Source organism: Cervus canadensis, chromosome 6, assembly GCF_019320065.1.
Source record: "Cervus canadensis isolate Bull #8, Minnesota chromosome 6, ASM1932006v1, whole genome shotgun sequence".
Lineage (NCBI taxonomy): Eukaryota > Metazoa > Chordata > Mammalia > Artiodactyla > Cervidae > Cervus > Cervus canadensis.
In genome coordinates, this window is record NC_057391.1 from 65,957,628 (window position 1) to 65,971,298 (window position 13,671).

General features: G+C 34.7%; 1 protein-coding gene across 7 annotated transcripts in view; it reads left to right on the forward strand.

The window, feature by feature from the left end:
• Positions 1-13,671, forward strand: part of KIAA0586 (KIAA0586 ortholog) — a 114,617-nt gene that overhangs the window by 41,745 nt on the left and 59,201 nt on the right. For all 7 annotated transcript variants that reach the window (XR_006270089.1, XM_043472191.1, XM_043472190.1 and 4 more), the window contains 3 exons: positions 3,222-3,415; positions 4,743-4,861; positions 10,636-10,835. Coding sequence is in view for 6 of the 7 variants with exons in the window: in XM_043472191.1 (XP_043328126.1) it covers positions 3,222-3,415; positions 4,743-4,861; positions 10,636-10,835 (513 nt within the window). In the remaining variant the exon portion in view is untranslated. The remainder of the gene's footprint in view (positions 1-3,221; positions 3,416-4,742; positions 4,862-10,635; positions 10,836-13,671) is intronic.

Genomic DNA, 13,671 nt, shown 5'->3' on the forward strand with positions numbered 1-13,671 from the left:
TTTTCTTCTTTATTCCCTTTGGTTTTCTCCTCTGCAGTCTGTTCCTTCTTCTATTATATTTGTCTTTTTTAATTTCTGGATTATTGACAAAGTTACTGCTTAGTTCATATTGAGGAAAAAAGTTGGGAGGGGTCTGAAATTCAAGAGAAGAGCCCATATAGCAGGAAGAGTTATAGAAATGATAGAAATTGTTAAATAGAAAGATAAAAATTAGGAGGAAGTAAAATATTAGATTGGTACAAAACTAATTGTGGTTTTGCATTGTTAAACTTTACCACTTGATACTGCAATATATTCTTAAATGTGGTTATGTTATACATCATTTTAATGCACATTTCTTGCTTTATGTTTTTTGCTAATGAATTATTACTTGCTCTTTATATGTATTTTAGACTATTGAAATGATGTTAGACAAAAAGCAAATTCGAGTGATTTTCTTATTCGAGTTTAAATTGGTTATGAAGCAGTGGAGACAACTCACAACATCAGCAATGCATTTGGCCCCTGCTATTCCTGTGGTCATGTATGGATGTAAGAGTTGGACTGTGAAGAAAGCTGAGCGCTGAAGAATTGATGCTTTTGAACTGTGGTGTTGGAGAAGACTCTTCAGAGTCCCTTGGACTGCAAGGAGATTAAACCAGTCCATCCTAAAAGAGATCAGTCCTGGGTGTTCATTGGAAGGACTGATGCTGAAGCTGAAACTCCAATACTTTGGCCACCTCATGCGAAGAGTTGACTCATTGGAAAAGACCCTGATGCTGGGAGGGATTGGGGGCAGGAGGAGAAGGGGACGACAGAGGATGAGATGGCTGGATGGCATCACCAACTTGATGGGCATGAGTTTGAGTAAACTCCGGGAGTTTATGATGGACAGGGAGGCCTGGTGTGCTGTGATTCATCGGGTCACAAAGAGTCGGACATGACTGAGCTCCTGAACTGAACTGAACTGAATGAATGGTAATGAATGTAAAGTGCAGTGGAACTGCTAATGAATATAAAGTACAGTGGTGGTTCAAGAAGTTTTGTAAAAGAGATGAGAGCCTTGAAGAGGAGGAGTGTAGTGGGCAGCCAATGGAAGTTGACAACTAATTGAGAGCAATCATCAAAGCTGACCCTCTTACAACTACATGAGAAGTTGCCCAAGAACTCAATGTTGACCATTCTATGGTCGTTTGGCATTTGAAGCAAATTGGAAAGGTGAAAAAGCTTGATAAGTGGTTGTTTCATGAGCTTCCTAAAAAGGAAAAAAATTCATCTTTTTGAAGTGTTACCTTCTCTTATTCTACGCAACGGTGAATTATTTATTGATCAGATTGTGTTGTATGATGAAAATTGGATTTTATACAACCAGCAACAACCAGCTCAGTGGTTAGACTGAGCAGAAGTTCCAAAGCACTTCCCAAAGCCAAACTTCCACCAAAAAAAGTGTCATGGTCACTGTTGGGTGATCTGCTGCTGGTCTGATCCATTACAGCTCTCTGAATCCTGGCAAAACCTGCACATCTGAGAAGTAGCCTCAGCAAATTGATGAGAATACACCGAAAACTGCCTTGCCTGCAACCAGCATTAGTCAACAGAAAGGGCCCAGTTCTTCTCCACAACAACACCTGACCACATATCACACAACCAATGCTTCAAAAGTTGAATTGGTCTATGAAGTTTTGCCTCATCTGCCACATTCACCTGACCTCACCTCAACCAACGACCACTTCTTCAAGCATCTAGACAACTTTTTGCAGGGGAAATGCTTCCACAACCACCAGGAGGCAGTAAATGCTTTCCAAGAGTTTTTTTGAATATGCTAGAGGAATAAACCAACTTATTTCTTGTTGGCAAAAATGTGTTGATTGTAAGGGTTTCTATTTTGATTACTAAAGATGTGTTTGAGCCTAATTAGAATGATGTAAAATTCAGGTCCTGAAACCGCAATTACTTTTGCACCAACCTATATAAAGAATGGGAGAAAAGATTATAGATCATAGAGACTACTTGAATAATGATGTGTCAGTAGACTTTCAAGAAGACATTTGTTCGTGTTTCTTAGACTTTCAGAACTAAGACCAGCTTTGTTTATCATAAAACAAAACCTTATTTTAAATATTAAGAGATATGTAATGTATTAATGTTACTTGCTCACTGGTATGTTTTCTCTTGTGAGCTCCACGTGAATGTCTTGAAGGCAAGAATATTATTTATCTTTATGTTCCTAATGTGTAGAAGTGACATTAGACAGCTGTTCAATGTACAAGTGAAAAACATTATAGAAATAGCAAAGAATCTGGACTTCAAAGAGGAGTGTTTCTACCCTTGCTCTGCCACTTAATAGCTGTGAACTTCATTTTTCAATAGGAGAATATTACTGAGTTACACATTTTAAAGATCCTTAACTTTTTTTGAGGTACATACTGGATTATTTACAGATAAAATTATATGATACCTGTGATTTACTTCAAAAAGATATGTGAAAGGGAAAGTGGATGGGGAAAGTATTAGATGAGATAGAGCTGGTTATGAGTTGGTAATTTTAAAATTGGGGAACAGGTAGGTGAGATTCTTGTAATTTATATATAGTGCTTTTTTTTTTTAGCTTTAAATGTGTATAAACATGTATATTTTTCATAATAGAAAGTTTATAAATTCCGGAAATAACACTGGATCATGATGTGATGGCACAGTTAATGTGTAAGATAAACTAACTGCATTTTTGCTGTTCAGTTGCTAAGGCATGTCCGACTCTTTGAGACCCCATGGGTCTCATAGCATACCAGGTTCCTTTGTCCTCCACTATATGTTCCATAAGAGTAACAGCAATATTTGGAAGTATCAGTTTTACTATGATAATAAATTAATAAATATATTGGGGGAAATGTTAGTAATGTTTTATACAGGAATAACCAAGTTCTCTAGTTTGTTTTTGATTATTTAAAATGAATATCAGGTATTAAAAGACAAAATAATTGTATAACTAGAGTTTCTTCAATGTGATTTATATGACATATGTGTGTATTATAAATATTATGAATATTATATATTATATATATTATATATTATAAATATTATATAAATATTATAAATAATGATACCACCAAATTAGAAAATGATATTTATTAATTTAGAAGTGTTGGTTAATTCACCTACTTAAGTTGCCTACCTATACTTGTCATTCAGTAAGTGTTGAACAGTTACTTGAATATAATAGTTCTTTTTTTAATTATTACCAGGAAGAAGAAAAATGTGATGAAATTTCAGAATACTCTGAACCAATTCTGGAATTTAATAGAAGTGTTAAAGCTGTTTCTACAAAATATAACGGCCCTCCATTTCCGCCAGTTGCTTCTACTTTTCAGCCCACTACTGATATTCTGGATAAAGTAATTCAGAGAAAAGAAACATTGGAAAATAGCTTAATTCAGTGGTGAGTTTATAGTGTTATTGGGGTGAACAGAATTGTAGTAGCAAGTATAAATAGAATGTATTAAGTTTTGGTTGAATATCTTCCTTGTCTCTTTTTGTTTATTAAATTTTTTCTTTGCTGTACTAGTCATTGGACACTGATGTGATGCTGACGGTTTACCTAACTGTTGGAGGTATTATTTCTGTTCTTGAATATTTGTACTTAGACTGTCTATTATGGCAAAAGAGGCTATTGTTGAGTGACAAAAGCATTAAAAATGTCCACATTCTTTAATCCAGTGGTTCATTTCCAGAAATTTATCCTAAGGAAATAATTAATTCTACCAATAGGCCATAGAATACTTATCATTTGTATTGTAGTGCTTACTGCGAACAAGGCATTGTTTTATTACGTATATAAACTTATGAACTCTATTTTTATACCTATTTTTACCTGTGAGAAGCCTTAAAGAAGTTATGGAATAAACTATACAACTGACTGTTAATACAGTTAGCAAGATTGGGTTTAAAAGGATATTTAATGATATAGAAAGATATTAATAACATACTGGTGCATAAATGAAGGAGGATACCAGGGATGCAACCATAGTTTAGAAGAGTTCACTCAAAAATGAATGTGCCTGGGAAAAATATTGAAAAATAATACCAAATTGTTAATTAACTTTGTTTATTCCTGAATCTGAGATTGTGAGTGAGCTCTCTTTTTTTAGCATTTATGTTTTCTCTGATTTTTCTACCATGAACATCTATTACTTGCATAACAATAATAATAATTAAGAAGCCTGTTAGCTTCTCTAAAGAAATGTACAGAAGCAGTCTCCCATTGTGTTTCCTTTCCTTTTCCTCTCCTACTTTCCCTTCCTAATAATGACCTTGAAAATAAATTTTTCCCCTTTTTAGAGGAAAACTACCTGTGTCACAGTATATATATTTACTTCTTTGAAAAGAGTGCAGCTGATCTTTTCTAGCTTTGATCTTGTTGGGGTTTTCTATGTGCTTTCAGAGTAGGGAACCCAACATTTTAGGTGCATGATGTGGCAGGTAGTCATTGACCTAACCTTATTTTGAATTTATGAGTTCTTTTAAACTTTTTATTAGACTGATCAGAAAGATTTTAATTTCATAAACTATCTTTAACACAGAGATTTGATATGTTTTGCTTGAAGATATTGTTGAGTTTTTTCTTCTTTTCCAGGTTCAGCTTTCAGGATGACTACTTTCACATGTAAATTTTTGTGTCTGTGGGTACCAGTTATTTTTAAGGGTGATATTTCTAACCATTTATGTATTTCAACTAAATTTAGGAATCCTTAACTTTTTTCCCTCAGGGTAGAACAAGAAATAATGTCAAGAATGATCTCTGGGCTCCTTCCAATCCAGCAGCAGGCCACAGCTAATGCCAGTGTCTCAGTCAGTGAGGCCAGTGAGCCAGTGACTTCTGACATTGGCAAGTAAAGTGGAATCTTTTAGCTTTTTTTGTTATTAAAAGACAAAACCTTCAGGTCATTGCAAGTTTATATATTCTAGAAATCACATAGTCCTTAGCTGACAAAAGGTAAAAGTCCTCTTCTTTTCAGTATGACTTCTCAGTTCTCTGTAGAGGAAGTTATTTCTCCCTTACCTTCTTATTCCGTACTGTAACATTCAGATTATTCTACCAGCCTCTGTCCCCTTCCCCCTAAATCTCTGTTATTTCCTGTAGCACTTTGTGTATGTGTATCTTTGTTATAGTAACTATGAAATTGTATTATGATTGCTTTGTATATCTGTCTCACTCACTGGTTTTTAAATTACTTATAAATAAGGTTTTTTCTCATTTAGAGCCTAACTTTTCTTAAAATTAATTGATTTATTTTAATTGGAGGCTAATTACTTTACAGTGTTATAGTGGTTTTTGCCATACATTGACATGAATCAGCCATGGGCGTACGTGTCTTCCCCATCCTGAACCCCCCTCCCACCTCTCTCTCCATCCCATTCCTCAGGGTCATCCCAGTGCTCCAGCCCTGAGCACCCTGTCTCATGCATTGAACCTGGACTGGCGATCTGTTTCACATATGATAACATACATGTTTCAATGCTATTCTCTCAAATCATCCCACCCTCGATTTCTCCCACAGAGTCCAAAGGTCTGTTCTTTACATCTGTGTCTCTTTTGCTGTCTCGCATATAGGGTCGTTGTCACCATCTTTCTAAATTCCATATATATGCATTAATATACTGTATTCTAACTGACTTCACTCTGATTAATAGGCTCCAGTTTCATCCACCTCATTAGAGCTGATTCAAATGCATTCTTTTTAATAGCTGAGTAATACTCCATTGTGTATATGTGCCACAGCTTTCTTATCCATTCATCTGCTGATGGACATCTTGGTTGCTTCCATGTCCTGGCTGTTGTAAACAGTGCTGTGATGAACATTGGGGTACACGTGTCTCTTTCAGTTCTGGTTTCCTCGGTGTGTATGCCCAGAAGTGGGATTGCTGGGTTGTATGGCAGTTCTAGTTCCAGTTTTTTAAGGAATCTCCACACTGTTCTCCATCATGACTGTACTAGTTTGCATTCCCACCAACAGTATAAGAGGGTTCCCTTTTCTCTGCACCCTCTCCAGCATTTATTGTTTGTAGACTTTTTGATGGCAGCCATTATGACCGGCGTGAGATGGTACCTCATTGTGGTTTTGATTTGCATTTCTCTGATAATGAGTGATGTTGAGCATCTTTTCATGTGTTTGTTAGCCATCTGTATGTCTTCTTTGGAGAAATGTCTGTTTAGTTCTTTGGCCTCTTTTTTGATTGGGTTGTTTATTTTTCTGGAATTGAGCTGCAGGAGCTTCTTGTATATTTTTGAGATTAATTCTTTGTCAGTTGCTTCGTTTGCTATTATTTTCTCCCATTCTGAAGGCTTTCTTTTCACCTAGCTTATAGTTTCCTTTGTTGTGCAAAAGCTTTTAAGTTTAATTAGGTCTGATTTGTTTATTTTTGCTTTTATTTCCATTACTCTGGGAGGTGGTTCATAGAGGATCCTGCTGTGATTTATGTCAGAGAGTGTTTTGCCTGTTTTCCTCTAGGAGTTTTATAGTTTCTGGTCTTACATTTAGATCTTTAATCCATTTTGAGTTTATTTTTGTGTGTGGTGTTAGAAAATGTTCTAGTTTTTTTCTTTTACAAGTGGTTGACCAGCTTCCCCAGCAGCACTTGTTAAAGAAGATTGTATTTTCTCCATTGTATATTCTTGCCTCCTTTGTCAAAGATAAGGTGTCCATAGGTGTGTGAATTTATCTCTGGGCTTTCTATTTTGTTCCATGGATCTATATTTCTGTCTTTGTGCCAGTACCATACTGTCTTGATGACTGTAGCTTTGTAGTATAGTCTGAAGTCAGGCAGATTGATTCCTCCAGTTCCATTCTTCTTTCTCAAGATTGCTTTGGCTATTTGAGGTTTTTTGTATTTCCATACAAATTGTGAAATTATTTGTTCTAGTTCTGTGAAAAATACCATTGGTAGCTTAATAGGGATTGCATTGAATCTATAGATTGCTTTGGGTAATATGCTCATTTTCACTATATTGATTCTTTTGATCCATGAACATGATATATTTCTCCATCTATTTGTGTCATCTTTGTTTCTTTCATCAGTTTTTTATATTTTTCTATATATAGGTCTTTTGTTTCTTTAGGTAGATTTATTCCTAAGTATTTTATTCTTTTCGTTGCAATGGAGAATTCAATTGTATCCTTAATTTCTCTTTCTGTTTTCTCATTGTTAGTGTATAGGAATGCAAGGGATTTCTGTGTGTCAATTTTATATCCTGCAACTTTACTATATTCATTGATTAGCTTAGTAATTTTCTGGTGGAGTCTTTAGGGTAGAGGATCATGTCATCTGCAAATAGTGAGAGTTTTACTTCTTCTTTTCCAATCTGGATTCCTTTTATTTCTTTTCCTGCTCTGGGCTGTGGCTAAAACTTCCAAAACTATGTTAAATAGTAGTGGTGAGAGTGGGCATCCTTGTCTTGTTCCTGACTTTTGGGGAAATGCTTTCAATTTTTCATCATTAAGAATAATGTTTGCTGTGGGTTTATCATATATGGCTTTTATTATGTTGAGGTATGTTTCTTCTCTCTCTGCTTTCTGGAGGGTTTTTATCATAAGTGGATGTTGGATTTTGTCAGAGGCTTTCTCTGCATCTATTGAGATAATCATATGGTTTTTATCTTTCAGTTTGTTAATGTAGTGTATCACATTGATTGATTTGTGAGTATTGAAGAATCCTTGCATTCCTGGGATAAAGCCCACTTGGTCATGATGTATGATCATTTTAATACGTTGTTGGGTTCTGTTTGCTAGAATTTTGTTAAGGATTTTTGCATCTATGTTCATCAGTGATATTGGCCTGTAGTTTTCTTTTTTTGTGGCATCTTTGGTTTTCGTATTAGAGTGATGGTGGCTTCATAGAATGAGTTTGGAAGTTTACCTTCCTCTGCAATTTTCTGGAAGAGTTTGAATAGGATAGGTGTTAGCTCTTCTTTAAATTTTTGGTAGAACTCAGCTGTGTAGCTGTCTGGTCCTGGGCTTAAGATTTCTGATTACAGTTTCGATTTCCATGCTTATGATGGGTCTGTTAAGATATTCTATTTCTTCCTGGTTCAGTTTTGGAAAGTTATACTTTTCTAAGAATTTGTCCATTTCTTCCAAGTTGTCCTCTTTCTTGGCATATAGTTGCTGATAGTAGTCTCTTATGATCGTTTGTATTTTTGTGTTGTCTGTTGTGATTTCTCCATTTTCATTTCTAATTTTGTTGATTTGATTCTCCCCCCCACCTCCTTTTTTTTTTTGATGAGGCTGGCTAATGGTTTGTCTATTTTATTTATCTTCTCAAAGAACCAGCTTTTAGCTTTGTCGATTTTTGCTATGGTCTCTTTTGTTTCTTTTTCATTTATTTCTGCCCTAATTTTTATGATTTCTTTCCTTCTACTAACTCTGGGGTTCTTCATTTCTTCTTTTTCTAGTTGCTATAGGTGTAGAGTTAGGTTATTTATTTGATTTTTCACTTGTTTCTTGAGGTAAGCTTGTATTGCTGTGAACCTTCCCCTTAGCACTGCTTTTACTGAATCCCATAGTTTTTGGGTTGTTGTGTTTTCATTTTCATTTGTTTCTGTGCATATTTTGATTTTTTAAAATTTCTTCTGTGATTTGGTGGTTATTTAGAAGAGTGTTGTTTAGCCTCCATATGTTTGTATTTTTAATAGTTTTTTTCCTGTATTTGACATCTAATCTTTTTGCATTGTGATCAGAAAAGATACTTGAAATGATTTCAATTATTTTGAATTTACCAAGGCTAGATTAATGGCCCAGGATGTGCTCTATCCTGAAGAAGGTTCCGTGTGCACTTGAGAAAAAGGTGGAATTGATTGTTTTGGGGTGAAATGTCCTGTTGATACCAATTAGGTCTAACTGGTCCATTGTATCATTTAAAGTTTGTGTTTCCTTGCTAATTTTCTGTTTAGTTGATCTATCCATAGGTGTGAATGGGGATTAAAGTCTCCCACTGTTATTGTGTTACTGTTAATTTCCCCTTTCATACTTGTTAGCATTTGGCTTACATATTGCAGTGCTCCTATGTTGAGTGCATATATATTTATAATTGTTATATCTTCTTCTTGGATTGATTCTTTGATCATTATGTAGTGTCCTTCTTTATCTCTTTTCACGGCCTTAATTTAAAAGTCTATTTTATCTGATATGAGTATTGCTACTCCTGCTTTCTTTTGGTCTCCATTTGCATGAACTATCTTTTTCCAGCCCTTCACTTTCAGTCTGTAAGTGTCCCTTGTTTTGAGGTGGGTCTCTTGTAGACAGCTTATATAGGGGTCTTGTTTTTGTATCCATTCAGCCAGTCTTTGTCTTTTGGTTGTGGCATTCCACCCATTTTACATTTAAGGTAATTATTGATAAGTATGATTCCATTGCCATTTATTTTGTTGTTTTGGGTTCAAGTTTGTAAACCTTTTCTGTGTTTCCTGTCTAGAGAAGATCCTTTAGCATTTGTTGAAGAGCTGGTTTGGTGGTGCTAAATTCTCTGAGCCTTTGTTTGTCTGTAAAGTCAAACTGTCTTCACAGTCCATCACATGGGTCAGGTAGTGGTTTCAGTGAACTAATTCAGGCTTTGTCACCTTAAGGAAAGATGGTCTAATATAGAGGGTATTTAGATTCTGTTGTGTTTTCTTTAAAAACATGTATGTTCGCTTTGGTTTTCCTATACTTGAGTAGGGCTTTTAGGTTTTATAACAGAGATGTTCTGATTTTTGATCGTGTCGAAACAGTGAATTACGGGAACTAAAAAGGAGACATATTGACATATATTTTTGAATTTAGGCTTGGGATTATGGTAGTCTTTGCTGTGGTAGCTCCAAAGTAAATTGTTATTATTTACCTCTCAACAAGTGATCCCAAGATACCTGTACCTACCTTTTAGGGAATTCTGAGTAATGCTGCCATAGTTGTACTAATTAAGGAGTACTCTTTGAGAGGTCATATTTCCATCAAGTTGTATTGATCACTGTTTACATGTTTTCCACACAGAGATTTAGAGATGTAGTCACTTTAAGCCTAATAAAGTCTCTTTAGGACATTTTACTGACATCCTATATTCATACAAGTGAAAATTACAATCCATTTGGAAAATTAATATACCTATAGAGTTGCTGACATCAAGCCCCTAAACTATATTAAAAGTTTGAGGAGGATTATCTATAGTGTTAGTAATGGATGTATCTGAAACTAGAAGGAAGTAAGGTTTGTCTTCATTTTTATGAAGAAGCTGCCATTTCTTTAAATATCTCCCTATAGTCCTTGTGTTTTGTCAGGATCTATCACAGGGTTTCCTGATCCCCTTCTCTTGGAAATGTGGATTTTTTTCAGATAAAAACCTTTAAAGTGGCTTTTTAATCACTAAATTTTGTAGTGTTAGGGAAGAGGCCATATAAGTAAGTTTTCATTTGAATGTTTTCTTCCCCTGTTTAGTTTCTTTAGAGACGATGTTCATTATGTGAGTTTCCATCTTATTGTCTTGCATAGTAAGTAGATTTTGTATTTTCATTTAATTCCTCGTTACACCATCTCATACACATGTGTTCACATCTCTAAAATTATAAGAATTAAGACTTAGAATGCAAGCATGTTTCTTTCACACTTACTGTAAAATTCTTTCATTTTTTAGTGGAAGGAACAAGCAGTGGTGCCCTCCAGCTTTTTGTCGATGCTGGGGTTCCTGTGAATTCAGACATGATCAGGCATTTTGTGAATGAAGCTCTTGCTGAGACCATTGCTGTCATGCTCGGTGACAGAGAAGCAAAGAAGCCAGGTCCGGTTGTTACAGGTGTTTCTGGGGATGTTTCAACAAGTGAAACATACTTGCCGGTAGGTGTGACTCTTTTTCATGACTTGAAGTCCTGGTCAATTTTTAATACTTTCGTTAAAGAACAGTAAAATGGACAGATTTTAAATTGGGTCATAAGATCATAGTTTGTGGTGGAGATTGGTTTATTATAGCTATGATTACAATAAAAATTGCCCTAGTATTTTATTTTAAAAACTCTAAAATCTTAGAAAGTATAATACAGTGAACACCTGTGTATACTTTATCTACACTTACCAAGTGATAACATTTTGACACCTTTTCTTTGTCTTTGTATGTTGTGTATTATATATTCTTTTTTTTTTTTTTTGGCTGCACTGGGTCTTCATTGCAACACGTGCACTTCTCTTGTTGTGGAGCACGGGCTCTAGAGCCCATAGACTCAATAGTTACGGTGTGCTGGCTCTCTAGTTGTGGTGCACAGGCTTAGCTGCCCTGCAGCATGTGGGATCTTAGGTCCTCAACCAAGTTATTGAACGTTTGTCCCCTTGGAAGGTGAATTCTTAACCACTGGACCACCAAGGATGTCCCTATATATTCTTTAAAAGTCATCTGACAGTTGTAGATATCATGATATTTTACTTCTAAAAGCATCAGCAGTATGTCCTAAGAATTAAGATTCTTTATTACATATCCAAAATACCATTATTATGCCCCCCAGTTTAACATGAATATGTTAATACTATGTAATATAGAGTCCATATTTGAATTCCTCCAGTTGTTCCAAAAGTATCCTTATAGCTTTTTTCTTTTTAAATTCAAGATATAGCTAACAATCGCATGCATTGCTTTTGGTTCTTACATAAACTGATATTTTTAATCTTTAGAAGAAAATATAAAAAAAAAGAATATATTTTAAGCATTTCTGTTATTGTTTAATGAATCTTTCTATGTTAAATAGAGTTTCTAATCTGTTATAGCAACATGGGATTACACAAAACCGCTCCCACTGGGCGGGGAGGAGAGGAAGTATCCAGGTAGGAGAGTGGGAGGTGCAAACCACTGGGTTTAAGACAGGCTTCAGGGATGCATTGTACATTACCATATGTGAAATAGATCACCAGTGGGAATTTGCTATATGACCAAGGCGCTCAAAGCTGATGCTTTGTGACAACCTACAGGGGTGGGACACGGAAGGAGAGGGGAGGGAGACTCAAGAGGGAGGGACACATGGATACCTATGGCCAACTCGTATTAATGTATGGCAGAAACCATCACAATATTGTAAAATAATCCTTTCATTAAAAATTTAAAAATTAATAAGAGGATGTATTGTACAACACAGGGAATATAGCCAGTATTTTGTATGAACTGTAAATGGACTGTAACCTTTAAGAATTGCATAAAATTTTTTTTTAAACCAAAAAAAAAAAAGAAATTTTGCAAAACCAGAATGTACTCTGTATTACCAACTCTTTAAAACTTCATAGTCAATTCTGATCCTGTAGATAATAAAGACATCATTTTATATTGGTGAAACATTTAAACTGACTCATTTAAAGTATACACATAAAGTTACATCTTTGAATTTTATGGAAATTCATGTCAGGTAATTGGTATAGTGTTATTAGTGTGCCAGAGATTTGATACATAGTTTTGTTCTATGCTTTATTTATTAACTCATCAGTAATGTATGTAGTACAGATGTTGCCAGGGTTATGATTCTGTCTGTACTAATTAACTTTGTCTTCTGCCCATATATTCCATATATTTTTACAAGGGTAATTTAATGAAAAAACATAGAAAAAGCTGTATAAATTGGAAATATATGTAATTGTTAAGAGCATGAACTTTGGAGCTGGGAAGATTTGAATTTGAACCCTCAGTTCTGTTACTTTAGTTTTGAGATCTACTTTATACTAGAGATAAAGTTTTAGAATTTAAATAATGACAGCTTTACCAAAATCTGCTTTCTGAATATTAAAGAGGCCAAGTTCTCATCTTCCATTGGCATATTGTTCCTTATCTTAAGAATTGTCATGACTTTTTTGGCCGTTTAATCTTTGATAAATATTTTAAATTAGTTTTCAAGTACTATAAAATATTTTGTTGGGATTTTTGTGAGAATTAATTCAGTTTTGGTCGGTTTAATTTGGGAAGAATTGACATCTTTATGATACTGTATCTTGTTGAGCCATAATACACAAGATTTTGTGGAAGATTCAATGAAATGATGTATGAAAGAACTAACCTAGTGCCTGGAACTTGGTAAATACTCAATAACTAATTGTTTATAATTATTACCCATTACCAAGACTAGTAGAATAAATTTCTCATGATGAAGAGTCAGTAGCGTTATATTTGAAAACAGCACTCTTATGCTATTGGCTTATGCAGTTAAGAAGAATAAAACATATAGTGTATTTCTTTCACTTAAAAAACAAAGCTAAGAATATGCAAAATATTAAGCAGTGCTATGGAATTTTTTTCTTTTTTCTGCATCACGTGGCTTATGGGATCTTAGTTCCTCAACCAGGAATCAGATCTGGGCCCCAGCAGTGAAAGCACCAAGTTCTAACCAGTGGACAGCCAGGGAATTCCAATGTGATAGGATTTTTAATATGCTTCATGATTTTTAAATTATATATCAATTTGCAACTCAAAATACAGAATGAAGACCAATCACCCCACTATAAAAGTATGTTTTAGAAAGGGAAAAGACAAGTAGAAAAATAGAGAAAAGGCATGTCTAGACAGTTCACAAAGCAAAAGGAAATACAAATGACCCACATTCATAGCAAAGGGTGGTCAGTCTCACTGATAGTAAGGAAAAAAAAAATCATAAGTCATTGAAATTTCATTTTTACGAATCAGATTGGAAAAACTCAAAGTCTGATT